The sequence below is a fragment of the Crassostrea angulata genome, unplaced genomic scaffold (genome assembly GCF_025612915.1).
Source record: "Crassostrea angulata isolate pt1a10 unplaced genomic scaffold, ASM2561291v2 HiC_scaffold_45, whole genome shotgun sequence".
In the NCBI taxonomy this organism is placed as follows: Eukaryota; Metazoa; Mollusca; class Bivalvia; order Ostreida; family Ostreidae; genus Magallana; species Magallana angulata.
Window position 1 is genome coordinate 111,659 of NW_026441600.1, and position 24,468 is coordinate 136,126.

General features: G+C 33.4%; 1 protein-coding gene and 1 long non-coding RNA gene across 2 annotated transcripts in view; both read right to left on the reverse strand.

Moving 5' to 3' along the window:
- The window catches only part of LOC128168734 (uncharacterized), a 52,742-nt gene extending 40,878 nt beyond the window's left edge, over positions 1-11,864 (reverse strand). The window contains exons 1-2 of the mRNA XM_052834874.1: positions 11,757-11,864; positions 8,396-8,624 (exon numbers count right to left, since the gene is read on the reverse strand). Coding sequence (XP_052690834.1) covers positions 8,396-8,624; positions 11,757-11,864 — 337 coding nt within the window. The remainder of the gene's footprint in view (positions 1-8,395; positions 8,625-11,756) is intronic.
- A 2,155-nt stretch (positions 11,865-14,019) lies between these two features.
- LOC128168735 (uncharacterized) lies at positions 14,020-21,558 on the reverse strand. The gene is made up of 3 exons (XR_008241440.1): positions 21,003-21,558; positions 20,174-20,274; positions 14,020-15,360 (listed from the first exon to the last, which is right to left on the reverse strand). It is a non-coding gene; the product is annotated as an uncharacterized LOC128168735 (long non-coding RNA).
- Between the last annotated feature and the right edge of the window lie 2,910 nt (positions 21,559-24,468).

Consider the following 24,468-nt stretch of genomic DNA (forward strand, 5'->3'; position numbering starts at 1 on the left):
GATCAAAAAGGTTATAAACCATCTTTAGAGTTTTAAATACAGAATATTTTAAGTAAGACTAATCTCAGTGAGATTCTTCAATTGGCAATGTTGCATATTACCGAATATAAATCCCATCAGTAAATAGATCAAAACTTCTAAGTGTTTGCCCTGATAAATAGAATGATTTGAAAATTACAAAATAAAATAATGTGAAATGTTCAACATTTCTTCATTCTTGATATGTCTTTTTAATCAATAGCACAGATTAATCAACAATGATTGAAATCAATTACATGTACCTGAAATGGAGTACCCATATGCAATATTTTGCCAAAAAATGACAAAGCTCAAAATCTGGTATATTTTTTCATAAATTATCAGAAATCAAAATCTAAGCAATACCCTAACCAAAGTAAATTTATTGCTGCAACAATGCGGCAATATTGCGGCAATATTGCAGCAACACATTTTTGTTACCAGAAACCATATTTTGAGACTAGTGAAATGTTGCCGCTAGCTGCAACAACTTCTGGTAACATTTTGGCAATACTGCTGGAGTGTTGCCGCTAGCGGCAATAACTTCTGGCAACATTCTGGCAATTCTATTAGAGTTGTTTCTGTAAAAAATTATATTAACATGCACCTAGAATATTGCCACTAGCTGCAACAACTTCTGGTAATATTCTGGCTATACTCAGTATCATACTGCCAGAAATAATTTTCTGGAAACATCTACATGTATTTGATCATTTAGAATCATGAACTAATTAATTTATACATAATATGTAACTCTGGCAATACTGCTAGGCATCATATTTGATTTCTGCATTAATTATAACAAGCTGCATTCCAGCTCGAAATAATTTGTGTCAAATCTTCTCTGATCAGAATGCAAAACATGCATGCATTTAAATTAAACCAATGGCATGTACTTAATTGAAAAAAAAATAAATGCATAAGTAATACAATAAAAATTGCATTTTAATTTTTCTAACAATAATAAACATTTTCATTGAAGGAGAAGCCAAGCAGTGGAGGGGGGTTAACAAATTGTCAATTATTTAGATATGATTTAAATTATAACACCTCAAAATTTGCCAGAAGTTTACCACAAACTTTTCTTTTTTCTCTGATTGATTATGCTTACTGAGCTTGCAAAAGCCTTACCAGAATTTAGACTTATAAAATTTTACACATTCAGCACAAGTCTAAAACTGTCAATTAAAATTGCATGAATTGCTTTTGTATATTTTTCCCAAAAAAATAATAATAAGTCAAAAAAATTAAATCTAATACATATTTTATGATTAAAGTTTTATTCTAAGAAAGTCTCAATTAAAAAATCCAATGATATTCCCTTCAATCACATATAACTGTTATGCATGGTTACGAAGACTGTTTGAATCAACCCGCCCCCCCCCCCCCCCCAACTCATGTTTTACGTGAATACCAACCTGTCTGTTCTTTTGTAACGGTATATTCTTTTTTATTAAGTTTAAATATCAGTCTACTTAGATTTGAGTATCTAAACTGCTCGATGCATGTTGAATTGAGAATTTTCGTATGCTGTTTGTTTCCACTTTTACTTTTGTTTCAATGTTAAGTTACGCGCGCGCTGATTGGTCGATCAAAACGCTAGCCGCCAATTTTCACATTCGATGCTGCCATGTTGTCTGCCATCGAGCTTCCTGCCATCACTGGAGATGGTAAAATGAATGAAATACGGGAATTATCTGTAAACAAGGTCAAAAAATATACTGTCAATGGAGTGTTTATCTGTGAAAAAATCAACAGCTGAACTGAGGACGAATCTGAGTGAATGAATCGAGTGTCGACACCCCCTGCACCATCTGCATGAGCACGTTTTTGAAAAAAGTAAGTTTAGCAATAAAAATATATTCATTGAATGGCAGTTTAAACAATAAACCGAAAGACTGCAATCTACCTTTATACCAATGGGTTTAACACTGTTTAAGACCCATGCGCAGATCCAGAAATTTTTTCCGGGGGGGGGGGGGGGGGGGGTCCAACGGTTATTTGAGTTTGCCAGGGAAACCGAGTATCGGATCAAGCAAAACGCCCGTTATTTCTTTTTTTAATGTTTACGTGTATGAACAAATAATCTAAAAAGCTTTATTTTAACAATTTCAAATTTAGAAAATAATAATTCGAAAATGTATAACCAAACAGGTAATTGCATTTTATAAAATTTACATTTATATGACATAAACAAAAAAAGAATTCGTGTTTTTCTCTCAGTTAGTAGAACAATTTAATTGCAGCTTTAATAATGGTAAGTTGTTTTCTTAGAAACTGCTTAAAATATGAAAACAATTGCCATTGTGCTTAATATATGAAATCCATTTTAATATCTTCCCAATAGGTCTGCCCTGAGTTACACAGACCTGAAGAAAACCATGAAAAAAGCTGTCACCTTACTGATTAAATGAATGGTGCAACTGGCAACCAAAAAAGAATGATGACGTTATTTGTTTAAGATTATGGAGAGGAACATATACACAACAGTGCTGAATTCCAATGTGGATATTGTTGTGATATTCTGATAGCTGTTTTTGTGATTGGGTATGTGTGAAATCAGAATGCCCACGAGGCTGTCAAACATGAGGCCTAGGGGCCACATCGCTCACCTGAGCAACAATTGCCTTAATTCTGACCAAATTAGCATTACAGTATCAAAATATCTTGACAACTGAGTACAGTAGATCTTGCTAAAAAAAATCGAAAATCTGCCAATTTTTATCCACCTCTTATTTTTTGGTAAATACCACGCCCCTTTTGTTGTTGTACCTGTAAGAAGATTTTTCTCTATTCCTATAACCCCCCCCCATTCCGTGGCCCCACTATTCTCTAGGGAATCATGATGAATGGCCCCACTATTCTCTAGGGAATCATGGTTTCATCAAACTTCAATCTACCTTTAATCTCATAACCTGTACTTTCACACTAAGTACTGAGTTTTGGACCGAAAACTTTCCCAGAATATTTTTAAAGATTTTCTCTATATATTCCTAATGTAAAAATTCAAACCGCCATCACGGTCCCGCCCTACCACTAGGGACTGTGATCTTGCAAACTTGAATTAACACTATATCCGAGGATGCCTCTACACAAGTTTAAGCTTTTCTGGCCAAATAGTCTTTAAAAAGAAGATTTTGAAAGATTTTCTCTATATATTCCTAAGTAAAAATCCATCCCCCATCGTGGCCTCACCCTACCCCTGGACTATTATTTAAACAAACTTGAATCTATATGATCTGGGGATGCTTCCACTTAATTTGGGCTTTCCTGGCCTAATAGTTTTGAGAAGACTTTAAAAGATTTTCTCTATATATAAAAATTTATCCCCCAATTGTGGCCCCACCCTACCCCTGGGGACCATGATTTGAACAAACTTGAATTTACACTATCTGAGGATGCTTCCACTCAAATTTGAGCTTTCCTGGCCTAATAGTTTTTGAGAGGAAGATTTTTTTAAAGATTTTCACTATATATTCCTATGTAAAAATTGATCCCCCAATTGTGGCCCCACCCTACCCCCAGGGACTATGATTTGACGAAATTTGAATCTACACTACCTGAGGATGCTTCCATTTCAATTTGAGCTTTTCTGGCCTAATAGTTTTTGAGAAGAAGATTTTTAAAGATTTTCTATATATATTCCTATGTAAAACTTGATCCCCCAATTGTGGCCCCACCCTACCCCCGGGGACCATGATTTGAACAAACTTGAATCTACACTACCTGAGGATGCTTCCATTTTAATTTAGCTTTTCTGGCCTTATAGTTTTTGAGAAGAAGATTTTTAAAGATTTTCTATATATATTCCTATGTAAAAAATTTATCCCCCAATTGGGCCCCACCCTACCCTCGGGGATCATGATTTGAACAAACATTAATCTACACTACATGAGGATGCTCCAATTTTAATTTGAGCTTTTCTGGCCTGATAGTTTTTGAGAAGAAGATTTTTAAAGACAAACTTGAATCTACACTACCTGATGATGCCTCCACACAAGTCTAAGCTTTACCGGCCTAATAGTTTTTGAGAAGAAGATTTTTGAAAAATACCAACAAATTTTCAATAATTCTCAATTATCTCCCCTTTAAAAGGGCGTGGCCCTTCATTTGAACAAACTTGAATCCCCTTCACCTAGTGGTGGTTTGTGCCAAATTTGGTTGAAATCTGCCGAGTGGTTCTTGAGAAGAAGATGAAAATGTGAAAAGTTTACAACAACGACGACGACAACGACAGACAACGGACAAATTGTGATCAGAAAAGCTCACTTGAGCCTTTGGCTCAGGTGAGCTAAAAAAGGACATTTGGAATGCCTAGGACGAATGCCTAGATCAATTGTAATACAGCAAGTGGTTGCGCAGGACTCGTGAACTACCGGTATATGGTTTGAGCTTTGCTTACGGTAAACAGTGAACTTTTGTCCATATCCCTCTGTGCGCGTTGTGTCAATCAAACTGCAAGACATGTTTATGAGCAGCAACAAATCGTCACTGATCGGCTGAGTACTTTTAGTCAAGTTTCATCACGATTTGTTCATCACATTTGTGATTATATTGTGTTTTTAAAAAAGTGTTAAATTTAAAGATTATTAATTTTAACTGGTGTCTTTTAAAGGCATGTTGAAATTCCAGTTTCAGATCTTCTTTAATATTGTGTAATCACAAACTGTCTTTTTCATTTTTGAAAAGTCAAAATTTAATGCAAAATGTTTGTCTTGTTGTAACCTTTTTGCATCTGTTAAAAAAATAAAACTGTAAAAGAATCATTTTGGTTGTAGATTAATATAATATACATGACTGCTTTACTGTATACATTTATTATTTATAAATATTGCATATATTGTACCATTGATGCCAGAGCACAGAAAATGCACTGAACCAATATTTCTGCAATGTCATTTTTCTTATGCAAATGTATTGCCAGAAATGTGTTGCAGCAACATTTTTGCCATAACACTTTTCTGGCAATATTGCTGCAGTCTCAAGTATTGCCTGTTAGAAAGGTGTTGTCGTAACAATGTGTTGCAGCAAAACTTTTGCGGCAACATCTTTCTGGCAATACATATATGTATTGCCGCAATCTCATTTGCATACGAAAAACGATACAGCAGCAATATTGCCGCAATGTATTTTGCCAGAAAGGTCTTGTTGCAACAATGTGTTGCAGCAAAACTTTTGCGGCAACATCTTTCTGGCAATATTGCCGCAATCTCATTTGCATACGAAAAACGTTACAGCAGCAACATTGCGCAAATTGCCAGAATCTTGCTGCAATATTGCTGCAACAATGCCAGAATGTGTTGCCAGAAGGTCAATATTTTGGTAAGGGTATGCACACCTCTCATATATGTACAATTGATCTGCAGAAGAACAATTTCCTATCTTGAAAACTGTAGGAGGAGTTATCCATACAAACTTTATTTTTGGGGCAAAAAATGCATATCACCGCTTATAGTTCTTTGCTGTATTTGTCCTCTATATTGTTTTGAATACTAAGCAATACAAAGTAAACATTATTTTCATATTTTTCCAGGCTTCCATAAGTGTAACATAATTTCCATCGGCATTTACTTAAGCTCTGAGTGAGATTCAACCAAACAGGAAGTGACTTTTAGCAAACTTAAGGTCAAGGTCACACTTCAAGGTCTCGGGTCGCAACCAGCTAGAGGTCAGGGTCAGTGCATCGTTCTTAGCTACAGTGTATTTAATAGTTAAGTGGAAATCAGTCACCTTGAAGACAAGAAAAATAAATGAGCTTATTTCATATAGTAAATACATTAGGCAAAAAAAAAATAATGATTTGTCTCTCAGGCACCGCCGCATCAGTAAAATCATCGCCTCATCAAACTTTTTTATCGGTTTTTTTCCGGATTTCTTATATCTTATCATTATCAGTTGTCTCTATTATGGAATCTATGTAAACAAATGCTCAGAACAAATGCTTATCTCTGTCAGTGAAAAATGTTATTTTATCTGAAACTTCAACCCAGTGACCAACCTAGGGGGCTACCTGGGCTAAATACAACTTTATGTAAATATAATTACTCGCTTTGTGATCGGTAACTTCGCCAGAATTTTCTCAAAAAGAAAGGTTGAAGTACGTTGCCCTGTATTCTGAGTTCAGGATCGTGAAAGTTAACTCCAAATGCAATAAAATGATAATCATCTAATTCAAAAAACAATATCATAGCCTATTGTTACCCCCTGTTGTGATTAATAACTAGCAACTGTCATATCTTCAGAGGTTATAAATAAGCTGGTTGATGCAACCACATACATGTACTGTGCACTGAAAATTACAACCGATGTTTATAACTTGAGGTGCTGATATTACAATTAGTTGGTAACTTGTAATTAATTAATAACTTTGCCAAGTTAGTGCTAAAATAATCATGAAACCATTTGTCTACAGTTATCTTTAACTAAAAAATTCTGTACAACCAACTTCTGTGGTTTCATTAATTTTCATGGGTATCAATTAATTTTCGCGGATTTTCTGAAAACCACAGTTTCAAGGATATGTAATTTCGTGGCCAATGATCCTATCAATACAAAATGTTAGTTGAAATTGAACTTCAATGAACATTTAATTTCGTGGATCAACAAAATCCACGAAAATTGGTATTCAACGAATATTGTTGAAACCACAGTATATGACTGTTGTAATTGGGTCAAAGGGTTGGACTAATACCTCCAAAATGCACTTACATGTAAACACAGACTGATTTTATTTGTCATTTAGCCAACACAATTACGAAACATTTCAGCTACAAAATGTATGAATACATAATAAAATTAAATCAAATTTAAAAAATTGGATAATATTTTAATTTTTTTAGGGGTTGTTATATTTTTAATTGACTTGCTTCTAATCAAATTCAAATTAAGGTTGAATCTGTGTATAAATGTATTATCATTAGCATTATGCCATTTTCAAAGAATGGAAGTCTACTTGATTTCTCAAATTTCTCCCTATTTTTCTGTGAGGGAGAACTTCAAAAGTGACGTCTCCCTAAGCTAAGTTTGCTCTGGGTTGGTCCCTGTTAACACAACCACTGAAATTTAATTATTTGTTATATTCAGAAATTGAAGCCTCTGTGATATTGCATATAGAAACAGGAACAAAGGACACTTGTATTGTTTGAGAATTTTATGATGACTTATTAATAATTTTTCTTTTCCTTGATTTCTGTCCTCAAGGCACTGAAGATTGATAAGAAAACACCCCCAAATGAATGCTTTATTTGATAAATGTTTATATGGCAAATTCAACTAGTAAAATGCCATAAGAAGTCCCCTATATCAGTTTAGACTTGTGTTATTACTGTGGAGGGGAAAGATGGGCCGCAAAATGAAGCAGGGGCATAAACCATTTGTCTTGTTTGTTCATATGCAAAAACTCAACCTTATAAAGGCCTTATACTGTATAATGGATTCACTATATGAAATAAGTACATTTATTTGACTTGTCGTCAGGGTAACTGATTTCCATAATACTGGGTGACTCTGAAGACTGATCTGGAGTCCTAATAAACTTTTATTTATGGTTATAATTATAACCTTTTATACCCTTTTATAACCTTTAGTTATAAATCAGTCTCTGTTAGTTGCCACGCAATTAATATTCAGTATCTTAGTGTCCATCATGATAAAAAAAATGTATGTTAGATAGAGGAAAAAGTATTCCAATCAAGATGAAAATACAAAATGAACATGACCTCAGCTCCACATCATGAGTAATAAGTAGATTTTCAGAACAAGTGAAAAGCTGTCAATGTGACAGCAAACCGGGTTTACTTTTATGTGAACTGTATCCATAATCCATGTCAACCCGTATCCAGTGAAATGGATAAGGTGAAAGGGTACCCTATATGCAATATTGTGCTAAAAAATGACTAAGTTCAAAAGCTGGTATTTTTTTCAGAAATAATCAGAAATCAAAATCCTAGCAATATGCACACCTCTGATATATGTACAATTGATCTGCAAAAGAACAACTTCCTATCTTGAAAACTGTAGGAGGAGTTATCCGTACAATGAGGGTACCCTTTTGGCAGCCGCCCGCCCGCCATTTTCACCATTTTAATAACCGGATTATTCCGTTGGAAAACCCGGTTAAAAATATATGTTTCAAATTCTAAAAACTACATAAGCCAAGTCTGAATTTTAAGTTAAACAGAGTCACATACAGATGTGGAACAAAGTGTGATCAGAAAAATGCAATTAACATTGTAGTAAAGGTATAGGATGTTCAAGGTCAAAAAACATAAAAATTACCAAACATATTGAAATAGTTAATTGTTTTACAGGTAGCTATAAGCTTTCAATAGTTGTTAAAAACAGGTTAATTCATCCAAATAGAGAATTTTCTTCCCACCTGATATTATGTACTGTCCATAGGCACAGACCTCAAGAGTCTCGTTGATGAATGGGTTGATGACACAGTGGTACTCAAGCTTCTCAGGTTCGCTGCATTGGCTGGCATATTGTGTACAATTTTTTCTTTTTGAAGCCTCGTTCCATTTATCCAGACTGTCTGGGCAGGTTGGCACAACTTTTTTTGTTGATCTTGTTACATTACAGAAGTCACTATTGGTCACCACTGTCTGTTAAATAACATCAAGAAAAAATATATAATTATTTGAAACCTTGGCAGTTTAGCAAATTTGTTGACAACAAAAGAAATATTTCAGTATCTCGGCCAATTAATTTCACTATAGACTGTATACTAGTATAACATCTGCAATAATGTCTCCTTCAAAGTATGCAAGAATATTCATTACAGGACTGGTCATGAAAGCCTCCAAAACTCTATAATAATCTTAATAACATACATGTATTACATGTATTAAGATGAAATACTATTAATTCACACTTGTGTTAACAAATATTGGTAGCACTTGCAAGTTGTACATGTGCTCAACCAATATACATATATACATGCGACATGTGAATGTGCAATTTATTAACAAAGATGCATTTAGACCACACTTACATATAAGTCTTGACAATAACACAGCTAGCTATGTTAGTTGTTTTGTAACCTTTATAAGTACCATCATCTTAAGCAAAATGTTGTCACCCTAGAGTTCATTTTGACTGCATGGACCAATTTATAATTTTTAAGTAATTTAATATCACATGCAGAAATAATGGGCCGCATTGTGTTCCTGGCCTCACAAATCGGTACATTTTTTTTTTTTTGTTGGGACATGAAGATGTCATGATTTTATACAATCATTTGCAGCTCTGTTACAATTGTAAAAAATTTGAAATCTGAAAATCTGTCAGGCTGTAAGTTCATTTTGATTTACTTGCATCTATAAATGCCTGCTCAACAATTTAGCTACAGATAAACAATTATCAACCTGTCGTTATAAATCATTGGCTTGGGCATTTAAATTTCTGTGTATACCCGTAGACATAAATTACTGTCGTCCTTTCACAAAGACTGTATCTTATCTATTTGAAACAACATTCATTCGAAGCAAGTGTACAGACACAAAAAAAGGTAAAAACAAATATATCAGGTTTATTTCATATTTTTATCACCTAAACCTAACAAAAGTATGCATTCCAAGAACATGTTTACAAAAAAAAACATTCATTATTTGAATGTGCATTGTTCAAAATTATTTTATGCATTAAAAATATTGTAATCTATTAATAAAATATATCATTTGATTAATTAAGCTGCTGAATTTCATTTGTTTTTGCAGTTTATCTCATTGAAATATGGCACCAGTATTTTTAGTGCTTGTACATTGGTGACATATCAAATTAATATTGTTGACCAACAAAGAGCCACTAAATGTTATTAACATATTATGTATGCAAATAATTTCATTTGCACCAGATATAAATTACATCATCTTTTGAAATATTGTACAATTCTTATCAATGGGAATGTCGCGATATATATTTTAGGTTCATAGAAAAGCACTGAAATGGAACAAACTTTAATTGCTATGAAAGAAAATAAAAAATAGGTCAAGAACAAGTCTGGTATCAATTTCATTTTATGAATACAAAGGTGAGAGTGGGAATATTTGTACTGAGAAAAGATCTCTACATGTCAAAAGGGTAAATTCATTCTTGTGAATTCTTTATCATATGTTTCAATAATTATTTAAATTCTATAGATCTCTACACATAACGAGGAATCATTTTGTTTGTGTGAATCCCTATATCATGTTTAAATTATCTGGTCTGAAATCTAACTTCAAATAAAATTGACTTCAAATGCAACTTACTGAAAATGATATACCTGTTTTCATTGACAGGTTCATATAAGCCTTTTTTTTATCAATTTAATATATACTTATTAATGATGTACATGTACTGCTTCTACACAACATGTAAATAACTTTATTTATACAATTAATATGCTATATGGCAGCTCATCAACCTTGACTGCATGTAGTATATGGAGAATTGGTGGAATATTTCAATCACCATGAACACATTTATAGTAATTATCAGGTCCAGTACAATCACTAGATTTAGCTACGTAGCTTGATTTACCTACATAACTTGTTTTACCTACCTGAAGTAGGTTTATTTAGCTACCTTTATGCAATATTGCATTTTATGAAAAACAGACAAAAAGTCGCAAGTAAATGTCAATCTATATTTGTTCTGTGTAAGTTTATAAAAGCAACCCACAGGAAAAATAGTTGAAACATCGCTGCGTTTGAGCAGTTTTTAGAAAAACATGTATTTCTTTTGTTTGATTAACTGTATGACACCTTGTGTGCGATGAGGCATGGATAAGTGTGATTGCTTCACATTGTGCTGAATTATTACCAATCAATCATCATGTTAACCAGAACTGTTCTTCTTTGTTGTCCCATTTAGAAAATAGCTGTTTGGTAACACATAAACAGTTATACATAGCCCCAAAACTTTTAAAACTTTGATTGCATTTGCGCAAAAAAAGCAACAGTTGTAAGAGTGATTTTTTTATGAATTGTTGTCAGATCAGTTCAAAGTTGAAAATTACTGCTGCACCTTAGTGCGACTTTTAGTACAAATGCCCATTTAAGACAAAGGTATGACTGAGTAGCTAAATAAACCTACTTCAGGTAGGTAAATAAAGCTATGTAGGTAAATCAAGCTACGTAGCTAAATCTAGTGATTGTACTGGACCTGATTATATGTATTTTAAGAGTAACTTGAAAAGTAAATATCAATTAATCTAAATAACTTAATTGGACTAATACTAATCCCACTAATACCACGGGCCCTGGAAGTTATTGTAAATATATTGCATGTTTATACATGCACATGCAATATATTTACAATAACTTCCAGGGCCCGTGACTAATACCAGTGGGATGATTTAACAATCATGTACCAAAAAAAAAATCATTTATAATGTCTATGCACATTATTGTCACTGAAAATAATTAAAATTAGGCCTATGCATTCTCATTGAGGAAATAAAAACGAAACAAAGAAAAAATGTATAAAAGGAAATTAATTATAGGCCTATATAACCACGAAAAAACTTAACATTTTTGAAAGTCTAATTTAAATACCACTATAAATTATACTTTAAGACAGTAATATTTATCCTTATAAAGATTTCTTCTGATATATTTTTTTTTTTGTGTGTGTGTATATCGAGCAGAGACAGTACAGTAGTATCTATTCCTGACTGGTTAACAGATTTTTGCAATCTGATCACACAATGTCATGTAGTTTACAATGAACCATGATGAAAAGGCTTTGTATACCTTCACTGCTACGAGAATACAAATCAAAAGGCACCAGGATGGTCGTCCTGTTGGTGTAAACATCGTAATAACACTAGAGCCGAGCTTAATAACGGAAATACGATACATGGCGGGCCACCGCGTATGAATTTATGGAACGCCAAATTAACATATATTCAAATATTTGTACCTATCTTCAAAAAATTGTACCTATCTTCAATTAATTGTACCTATCTTCAAATCATTTGAAGATAGGTACAATTGAATTAAAGATAGGTACAATTGAATTAAAGATTGGTACAATTGAATTGGAGATAGGTGTAAATAATTATACCTATCTCTAAATAATTATACCTAGGTACAAATGAATTAAACCTAGGTACAAATGAATTAAACCTAGGTACAAATGAATTATACCTATCTTCAATTCAATTAAAGATAGGTTCAATTGAATTATACCTATCTCTAATTCATTTGAAGATAGGTAAAATTCATTTAAAGATAGGTACAATTGATTTGAAGATAGGTTCAATACAGACATATCTACAAAGGATTTGAAGATAGGTACAATTCAATTATACCTAGGTTCAATTTGTTTTGTGTATTGTTGAAAATAATGAACGCTCCCTTAAAGACATTTCAACATGAAGCACCAACAACCCCTCTATTTGATGGGGTATCAAGTGCCTATAGAAATATTTGAAAATAAAGATAAAAAATATTAAAATCATGCATTCTGACTGTATTTTGGTCTAAACGTTCTACATAAAACAATTAATTTAAGAAATGAAGATAATAATTTGTCGACGTATCGCATTGATGAAAAAGTTTTCCGGTCAATTTTTTCTTTGATACGTCGATCAACAGAAAAATTATTATCTTCATTTCTTATCATTTAATAAAACATTTTCAAATCAAAAACTTTGAAGTGTCATCGATCAAAAATGTAAATAATGTAAATGAAGCGTCGAATACAAAACAACAACAGCAACAATATTCAAAATGGATGCGCCTTCATCTGATGCAGTACTATACAGGGAGTATTCATTATTGCCAATATTTTAGTAATTGAAGATAGGTTCAATTCAATATTGTACCTATCTTTAATTCAATTGTACCTATCTTCAATTCATTGCTTTTGTACCTATCTTCAAATCAATTGTACCTATCTTCAAATGAATTAAAGATAGGTATAATTGAATTGTACCTATCTCTAATTCAATTTGAAGATAGGTACAATTGAATTGAAGATAGGTACAATTGAATTGAAGATAGGTACAATTATTTGAAGATAGGTACAAATATTTGAATATATGTTAATTTGGCGTTCCATACGAATTAACGGCCTTCCGACATTCCTCTGTATCAATCATCCGAAAACCATTTAGACATAAAGATGGGGACTTAAACACAGGGGCTTGGTTGTTGGATAGTGAATTTCCTAATTATTTGCAATTGTTCCCGAAGAAAAAATTGATTAAAATTGGTAATCTTATGTGTATTTCTGTGTATTGCAATAACTAAATTCACTGAAATCCCCCGTTTCAGTCATGTTAAAAAAGTGTATTGAATGTACATTTAAAAAACTTTTTTAACATGACTGAAACGGGGGATTTCAGTGAATTTAGTTATTGCAATACACAGAAATACACATAAGATTACCAATTTTAATCAATTTTTTCTTCGGGAACAAATATATTAGGAAATTCACTATCCAACAACCAAGCTCCTGTGGACTTAAAATGTTTATTTATGTTATTCGTGACCCATGTCACATGCCATCCTTTTTTTTGATATGGGGCCCCAAACAGATATGATAAATTTCCTGAAATTATTGCTAAAATATTGCATATGGATATTGAATATTGATAGTTTAGACTAGGAATCGAAGCTAATGGTTTTTTAGAAAATGATTTTTTTTTTAGATTTTCTCTATATACATGTACGTATGCCTTTGTAAAATTTGCCCCCCCCCCCCCCCCCATTGTTGCCCAACCCTAACCCTAGGGACCATGATTTCAAAAACAAACTTAATTTTACACTACCTGAGGATGCCTCCACATAAGTTCCAGCTTTTCCTGTTTAATGGTGTTTGAGAAGAAGATTTGTGCCCACATCATATCCTCTCAGATCAGAGTTCCAGATTTTCTTGCCAATTTTTTTTTTTTATAATATAGAAGAAGATTTTTGAAAAATACCAACAAATTTTCAATAAGTCTAAATCATATCTCCTCTTTAAAGAGGAGGTCCCTTCCATGATTTGAACAAAATCCAGTGATGTTTTGTGCCAAGTTTGGTTGAAATCGATCGGCCCAATAGTTCTTGACATCATGTGAGAATAAGATGAAAACGTGAAAAGTTAACGACGATAATGACTGCATCAGACAACGGACAAATTTTTAATAGAAAAGCTCACTTGGACCAGCTTTGAATTTACAGTGAACTGCGGGTTTGCTGTTTGCGTTGATGTGAATGACATGGCCATGGATGCGGTGCACACTAGACACTGGAGCTGAAAGTCAGTGTGCTGTTTAATTACGAAGCGTATCAGATGATTGACCCCAGACATCTGGTGAAGGAATACTAGTATATCGGCATGTCGCAGGCGGGTGCATACAATGGATGTTCAAGTTCAATTTTTTTTATTCCAAAGACAAATATCTCAAAAGTTATATAATACAAGTGAATTAAATACAGTCAGACATACAAAGTGTACAAAATCAATTTTGAGTATTCAAAATAGTAAGGTTTTCAATATCAATATCAATGTATACGTAATTAGAAAGGGTTATAATTTACAAATGATGACTGGGGTTCAAGGTAACAGAGATAATGTGAACCCCTGTCACAAAGCGGAACTTAATCAATGTTGCCCTCAATTCGAATTCACTCAACATTCAATTTTGATGATAATTATGTGAAAAACTAAACCAAAATCAGAAATTGTTTAAAAAAGAATTGCCGACTGTGTTAATTCTCATTTCAAGGTAGAGATCATTCACAATTTTAAGTTTGCACCGAGTCCTTTTAACCCTGCCATTATTCAACCGCAAAGAGTCTACGTACAGTTCAGACGTAAAGCTCACAAACGTCACAGACCAGCGAACGAGTACACGAATATCATTTTAGTAATTTTTAGAATGTTTTTTTTCTTACATGTGTACTTCAACACGGAAGAAAATTGACCGCTGCGTATTATTTTTTCAATTCCTACATTTGAGTTTTCCCATATATTGGTGGATGGCGATTGCAACTAAACTGCTGAATCACATCGCAACTTCTCGGGCCTTTCTGGCAGAGAAACTTAAGGCCTGAGAAATTGGGGTTGCTGTTGAATATTTCTGAATATGTTTTATATGTTTAATCAGCGGCGTTGGAGTTCTCAAGTTCTGTGAATCGTTTTAGAGGATATGACATCTGCAGAAGATTCTTATTTTCGTGCTCCTTAAGTTGTAAACTGGTCCTCTAGGTTTTCAGTTTCGAACTGTTTCAAGTCTAGTTCGTCAGTTCAAAAACAGCAAAATACAATATCAGAGTAAGAGATGCATGGGCGGCGCTAGACGCTTCAAAAGCTGTAATACATGATTTCTCCCACGTTTTTACTTAATCCATCTTCTTGTTAAACCTAAAAAAAAAAGAAGAAACAGTCAGTTGGGGTAAATGTTACAATAGCTAATTACTTAGGTCGGTCTCTACTCTCTAGTCTTTCTTTGATTATTAATTAAATTAGGAAATATCATGCAAGAAATGAACAGTCCAACAGTTTTCATCAATCCATAGAATAACTGAACCAAAATTACTGAGAAATATTTACATCCACTACAAATGATTACTCTATTTTTTCCTGAAATTGTCCACTTCAACTCAAGCAGCCGGGATAATTAATTTTTACTCTTTTCATTGGTGTCTTCTTTGTCCTATTAATAGTGCTGCTCAAATTAGTTTGCGACGACTATATTTTGCTATTAAAATGAGTATATAATCTGGATCGTGGCAAGAAATATTTGCGACAACGAGCCTCTCGCGAATTAACTCTAATCGTGAAATTTTCTCGCACGCAAATAAAAGCTGGTTTAACTACATGTATTTGCAGGGAATATTTCTTGATCTATTAAAACTTTCAAAGATGCATTGAGAGCATGCATGGACTCCGCGGACTTGGACGGACTGACCCCCCGACTTACCATTAAACTGTAGTTCGTGACCGTGACAAGTGTAGAAAATTGACTGTTCCTCTTGTGAAACGTTTGAATTGACAATAATAGTAATGTATACGTATTTTACTCAGTTTTTATGAGTAATTGATAAATTGATTCACAGCTATTAAGGTATAGATGTATGTATATGACTAATGAAATGCTTTCTTTTGTGCTTCATTTGGACTATTATATAAGGTCTCCCTTTTATCAAACTAATGAATTGATCGTAAAGAGTAAGTAGCTAAATTTTTGTTAATGTACATCAGTATGTAAGATAAAAGAAATAGCAATCCCATTTGAGTCTGACATCATCAAATTAATTATTTCGTGCAGTCTTGTCAGTTTCTTTAGAGCTATGAATTACAATCAATTTCCTTAAGAAATATATAATGGATGTAAATACGACATGATAAACTTCAATATTGCAACTTAGATCAATATATACATGTAAACTCGGATTCATCCAAATACATTTCAAAAATCGACTGGACGATATTTTTTTCAGATTGAGAGCTACAGACTTGCAGCTGACAAATAAAGTGTAGAATAGAGTGTAGAAGCTTTTAATAGGCGTTATAACTATAATAAGTCCATGCAGTTTAGTTTGTAACTCAGATCGTATATTTAGGTGGGATTAAGACATTATCGCTCGGGACTTTTTTGAGAGAGAGAGAGAGAGAGAGAGAGAGAGAGAGAGAGAGAGAGAGAGAGAGAGAAATCATAGTTATATATTTACATCTACCAAGCATAATTTCTTCTATTTCTTACGGAAACTTATAGTTAATTCATAGCTCTAAAGAAACAGCCAGACTGAAATCTAAACGCCCTATTTATCGATTGGTCGAAATCTACAGCGGCTGAAAGTGACAGGACTGAAATTGACACGCCCTATTTATCGATTGGTCTGAACCTACAGCGACCGTAGTAAAATCCCGGACTGCACGAAATAATCATAACGATGCCAGACTCAAAGTCTCACAGGAGACGATTTGGCTGTTTCTTTTAGCTAAAATTCTTTTGTACATTAGCAGTAATTTAGTAAATTTTACTAACTTTTCATAATCAGTTTATTAATTACATGTAGTTAAAGAAACAATAAAATGCTTTCTTTGATGATTCATGCGGGTTATGAAGGTAGCGATCATTGCAGGAAAAATTTACAGAACCCGCTAACGCTAAAAATCATTGTATGACCCCCCCCCCCCCCCCCCCCCCCAATGAATAAGATTAGCTGCAAAATAAATAAAGTTATTGATTCAAATATGAATCAATATTAATTTCTTTCTTTTCTTCTTCGCGAATATGGTTAATATCAATTTTCGTAAAAATTACGTGGGTCGTCTTTACATATGCTGTAAACGCGTTTATAAAATAAAAACCGATCAAATGCAGTGATTTTTGTGCCAGTCTTCATTTTCTGAATGCCTAAAGTCTTGAATAATTAAAATATTTAGTTAAATTTGATTTATTGACGTTGCAAATTTAAACTTAGCAGTCACTGTATTCACAGTGCCCAATAACGAAGTATCTCCTTCAGATATCATTTTAGGGGGAAAAACTTTACTTTGTTAATTTTCATAAACTTAATTAATTTGCTTACAAAATTACTTAAACTAAAACCAAAATGTTCAAAAGTTTAAAAGCTAAGAACTTACGAATAATCGTTTGATGCATTCGAAGGCATGCATTGTAGTTCCGTAAATGTATATACCTGGTACATTTATTTACATCTACCAAGTATTATTTTCTGATTTTTCTCTATATTCCTTACGGAGACTTATAGTTAATTCATAGCTCTATAGAAACAGACAGACTGAAATCTACTTATAAATACTTTATTAAATATAAGAACAATATAAGAAAATTTCGGTTTGGGCGTGATTTGAACACGCCCCGACCAAAATTGTCTCAAAGTATGATTCTTTATATTCATTTAATAAAAAAGCTTTGAAGAGTGCATGTATATGTGTTTAACCTTTAATAAATATAAATGTGTATCTATAGCATCGGGTAAAAATATATTTCATGTCTTTTTTTAACACACACGAATTATCATTGGTTAATATGATTTGAATGTGTTTTATCGTTTTCAACATTTAACAACTACTTTAATCCTCTTAAATGGCTTAAATTATTAGGCGTTGTGTATCTCTAAGTATGTATAATAATTAATGATTTAGGCATATATCTTAGTTTAGGATATTCCTCAGACTGCTTTGGTTTTCACCCCTAGGTTTCACTTATGAATGACCTAACTTTCCCGTAATATATGTATTTGTCTAACGAACGTTCGTGAGAAGACTGTATCATAGAAAATTTTCGTAAACATATGCCTGTATATTTATATTTTAATTGTCATTTAGCAGTATTTATACTTTTAGTTCAGACCAAAAAATTATAATTTCTCCCTTCATAGATTAAATATTTATTGAATATTGCATCATGAAGTTTGCAATACTGGCATAACAAGTATGAAAAACGGTAATTTAAGAGCAAAATCAAATAAAACTGAGTTGGGGCAAAAGCACCGCTGCGCAAAACGACCGGTTACCGTTCATAATAAAAATTCAATATGTAGGCCTAGTTCCGTGTTACTTCACTTTTTTTTTAATTCTTTGGCTTTTTTCATTTTCCTTTATTTTTTTTTAAAAATAATTGTATTACAGTTTTCTGTATCACTGAGAAGAATACATTATGTATTTGTTGGATGATGATAATATTTTACAGGAACTACATCGTCTACATTTAAGTAAAATGCATGGAGTGCGCAGGTTGTTTACAAACAAAGGGAAACACGTGGTTTTGAAGGTAGACCTAATGCCGTGTCAAGGGCCCTTTATGTGGTGTTAGTCCAGCCGAAGAGATAAGCAACGAATGACATTGACTCCAAATATTTTTTTCAAGAATCAAACTGATTATAAGATATTATTTTTCTCTAGAGTGTTATATGTGTATAGTGAAAGCAAAGATCGACGTGATATACCTTTGGAAGACCCGCTCAATGAGGCGCTTGTCTCTGCGTTTCGGATATTAACGGATTAACGGACGCAACCGACCAATGCCAAACTTTCGCCAGCTTATAATATCTGACACATAGGCGTAGGAACCGGGGGTGGACTATTTTTGCTAAGTTACATGTAGACCTAACCATTAGGCACATAGCAGAATAGAGGGTTCAGCCCCCCCCCCCCCCCAACACTTTTTTTTCGCAGGAAACATATAATTGTTCCGTAATGTACGTACGTTTGAGAGATTGACAAGTTGGCAGCCCCCCCCCCCCCCCCCACCCCCGCAGATTAGGAATTTCATTATTTTTAAGAGAAGAAAATTTGTAAGGTAAGATTTTTTTTATTGGAACTATACTATAGGTATACCCCCCCCCCCCCCTCCCAAACGGATTAGGATTTTCATGATTTTGGGAATTAGGTTTATCTGAAGATCAGTCTAGCCCCCCCCCCCCCCCCCACTTTCAATTTGCTCCCGACGCCAGTGTGAAAAACCACATCTTTTAGTCGACAACAGTGATACATGTACATTGTATATTTTACTCTGAGACGTTTAGATATATTTCGGTACAAGCAATAGACCCAAATAAACCGAGTGATTGATTGTGTAGCAAAAAAGAAAAGAAAAAAAATAAATATTAAAAAAAAAAATCTTTAATAAATGGAGTGTGAGCACGCTGTGTTTTGACCAAATTAATTTATGTTATATTTTGCAAGTATATTTCCTGACTAAGAATATCTTCCCAAGTCAAGGGTTTCTGATCCGCTCCGCTCTACCTAGTAAACCCATGAGAAACTCTTGACTTGGGAAGATGGACTGCGAACGAGTTCATGCACTTCCTTCGATCATAAAAATTTAGACTCCTCTAATATATTATCAAAACGTTTACACATATATTTTGATTGAATCTAAATTGTGTAAAGAACAGTGCACCATAGTCGCGCGTGTTTGCTTGCACATGTACCTGGTGGTATGTCAAGCACATGCACCATATATACATGTATACTCTGTTAATTTTAAGCGGATTGTGTTTGTACATTCATGATTGTATAAAAATCGAACGATCGAGGAAGTGATTTAATTCTTCCATTTATTGAGTCGAATCAGGTATATATTCGTAGAATTGTACATGTAATATAATTAGCAGTATAATGCATAAAAATAACATATACATGTAGGTTTCATTTGTCTTAATTCTAAGCGCATGACCGTCATTCAATCTTATTTTTCTACCTTGTTTGAGTGTTTATATATTCAGCAAATAATCAACGTTCACCGCTCCCGTGTGTTTTTTTCGTCTCGAATGTTCTAAAAACCATCTCGCTTCTCTTTTGCTGAAAACAAACATTTAGAAGGAACCTTAGTCTTTATTAATATATCCATTTCATATTCAAATTTCCATTCGGACATTTAAACGGAATACTTTATTATTTATCTTTATTTTTTCTCTTTGAATATTAACTTACATCGATTGCATAATCACACTGTTAGTTTCGGTCTTAACCTTTTCAAGAATGTAATTTTCAGACACGCTTGACGAAATATATTTTTTCTCGTAACTATATAGGCCGCGTTAGTTGCTGAAGGTCATCGTATGGGACGGTCACCATCCAACACACACACGGAAGTAGAAGCTTGGACTTTGGACATACACTGTAGTTGTGTCAAACAGCAATGTGATATAGGCCTGTCTATTTCATTGTAATAGCCACTCAGCCATGGCTCTTTGAAATCAATAAGATTTGTCTGGCTTTTGAGCTAAGACTACGCAATCGCGATGCATATATTTCGATTGAAACTGCGTCATTTTTAATTTGTTTGACGTTTGACGCAAAGAATAGATAGCTACATGTGTACGCCCTACTGAAAGTCCAAGTACGTCTTGTTAAAATGGTTCTAAAATCAGGTTTTTTATATAAGGAAAAAATGTAACGTTCATGTAAATGCCCGAAAGTTCAGAAGATTAACAATATGTACACATGTATATGTATAACGTTCTCCAATAAAACAAACTTTTTTAAAGTTCATCATATAGACATCGAGAGATATATACTGTTCTTACCTTAAAATATGCCGAGGATCTATTTCCTAAATTTTCGCCCACATAATGTGAAAAGTATATGTGGTGTCGTTGAAAATGAATTGAAGATATACTTCACTGACAGCGAACAGTGTACTCCATTTTACATTTATTGCACATATGTTACATTAAAGTTTTAAAATTCAAAGAATTTAAAACTATCTATATAAAATCACTGCAAAGAATAAGATACGTGTGTATTCGGTCCTTAAACTTCCTGCATTCTCTCCCAGTCCTTTTTATTGACCGTATTAATCTATATTTCAATTTAAAGTCCCTAGCTGCGTATATGCTTACGTCTGGTAGTCGGGAAGTTTTATTAAACGATTTTTGTTTTACCTTTAGAATCCTTTGTTCACCGGTTATCTGTTTATCACACTGATATAATTATACACACTCACGCAGGGACCTTCATAAGCCAATGTCGTTCAATAAAAAAAAGAATTTTGATCTAATAATGACAACTTATTATTCAATCGATATTGTGAATGCATGGAAATTGATCATGAAATATCTAAATTTCTATGTGCAGGCACGTAGCATCGTTTTTGAAAGTGGGGGGGCCACTCAACTATACTTCCCAGAAAAAATTCTTCCCTACCAAAATGTTTTTCCCTCCAAATCATCAAATTCCTAATCCGTGGGGGGGGGGGGGGGGGGGGTATATTCAATTTGACTACTCATTTCCTTATTTTCATATCAACTTTTTACTAACTTCCAAAAAAATGGGGGGGGGGGGGGCAACTCCATTATAATTCATTTTTTTTAATGTAAATTTTAAAAAATTTGTTGCTGCGATAAAAAGTGGGGGGGGGGGGCAGGCCCCCCTGCCCCCCCCCCCCCCCTTGATGCTACGTGCCTGATGTGTAATTAAAATAAATCCTATATATACATGTATGCATGTTTATTGCAAATTATGAAAACATGTACTGGTCATACATTACACGTGCATAATAAGGTCGTATGGCATATTGTGACGTACTTCCCATCGAATTAAACAATAAATCAAGTATGATTTTATATAGGTGTTTACCCCCGTTACCTAACAGCGTATAGCGCAATGGGTTTGAGCGTTAGCTACGAAGTTGAATGTCATGAGTTCGATTCCTGTCGGATCTTTTGTAATTATGCTCTTTCCAAACATTATTTTGGGTTGAATATTGTAAAATTTTAAAATTCTAAAACGATTAAAGTATTTTGATTAAAATGTACTTTCATTTACATCTGTATTTACAGGTGTCACATATACCACCTTAGGTGGGTTATTTTCTAGGACAAAACCAATCTCCCTGCATGCATGTTTACATTTATCTCTCTAAGCATCTATTTTTACACATGCATCTACCGGGTAACCATTCGATTAATTAAGACTCAGGGTAAACGAAATATGGCTTCTGTGACACCGAGAATGGAAAGGTGATACAAATGAAAAAAAAAATAATCGTGAAATTATTCGTTAAACGAAATACTAGAATATACCTAAACTTACCCAAAACCATGGTTAGTTTTTACGCAAGTCCAATGCATTATATACTGGAACGACACATCAATTCAAGTGAACCTCAGTATCATATATAAAATGTTGCTAGCACTAAGTATATTTTACATATATACGGGTGATTAAATTCCAGGTAGGCAGCTATCTCTGCACATGTTTCTAGCGATGTAATAGATCAGTGAGAGATAACACAATTAACTCACGGGATATATGGGCATTCATCTCGGCTCCTATAGCACATATACGGCAATTACAAACAAAAAAGAATTTAAAAAAGTGTAAAATGAACACCTAAAGAATAAGGCCTATTGAGCAACATGCATTGAACATGATAATAATCTTCGTGCAGAATGTATGGTTTTTTTTTTTACACTGCAGGTATGGTATATTGATATCATCTTAATTATTTATGGAATCAGAATATTTGCTTTCTGTTATGCAATGTATGTATCATGTTTATAACTGCACAGATATACGAGAGAAAAAAAAATCATGTGTTGATTTAATTGATGTTAACGTTGTTGTTGTTTTTTTTTAAACACATACTGTTTTTAGTCACTGGAATTATATACAGTGCATTAATTTTGTGATATATCATTATTCTCTTTTGAGAAGTGGACAGGCATAGCCTACATGCCTATCCACTTCTCAAAAGAGAATAATATATCAGACCAACGGGTTTGCAATAAATTGTAATTTATAAATGATAACCCATAGCCACTCCTACATTTTCTAATTAAGGTGGTATGGGACACCTCCATTTTTTGAGAGTATGTAAAAGATTGATATGAAAATAAGGAAATGAGTAGTGAAATTTAAGTTATATACTACGCCAGCCCCCCCCCCCCCCCCCCCCCCCCCCCCCCCCGGATTAGGATTTTGAAGATTTTGGAAAAGTTAAATTTTTCATTTTTTTTTGCTTGTCAAGATTTTTTGAATGAGTCTGGTCCCCCACTTTCAAAAACGATGCTACGTGCCTGATATAACAGCGTAGCGCAATGAGTCGCATTTGTCTACCGATCATTCGCAAAAAACTTCATGACACTTTTATTCAACTGTTGCATAGCAATATGCAAATAGATACAGAATGTTCCATTTACACGCATTTAGTTGATAATTTTTGCTTACAATATTATTTAGAAAAACCCGGCAATTGCAAAGTTGTACAAAAAATGTATTTCCAAAATGAGGTTGTCCTCACATAATTTGATTATTGAAACGGCATGAACGGGTCGACATTAAAAATTCCAAGAGACAAAAGATTTTTGTAAAACTTCTATTACAAACATTGAAGACGAATATCATTTTTTTACTCGTATGCCCAATGTATTTAGCATTACGATTAAGGTAAATAAAAAAGTATTACTGGTGTAAACCACCATGTACAAATTAATACAGTTACTTAGAGTAAACAGTATCAAAGAATTGTGTAAGTTAGGAAAATACATTTACAAAGCCCTTACACTCAGAATGGTTTGAACTACATTGTGCCATTTGCTGATTTAAATTGTTAGTACTATCATTAAACATATGTGATATTTTTGTGTGTATTTTTCAGTAGTGTGTGTCATTCTCTTAATTTACAAATTCGATAAACATATGAGTTTTTATTTATATGCGTTTATATTTGAACGCAATTGACAAGATTTGTAAGGATTAACCGTCCATTTTTGCCTATAATTTTGTTTGTATTGTTTATCATTATATTAAGTGCTATAAGACGTATGTCTTTTGAAGAAAACAAATTGAAATTGAGTGAGAACTTTCACTACGAACCCGTAATTCATGGGTTCGAATCCCACTGGGGCTGTTATAATTTTTTACCTTTCCAAATATTTTGAAACTTTTTTTTTTGGTCAAAATATTGTAAAATTCTAAACCGGTGAAAATATTTTGATCATAATGTACCTTTATCCGTAATATCGACGGGAGTCCAATATCACCTCAATA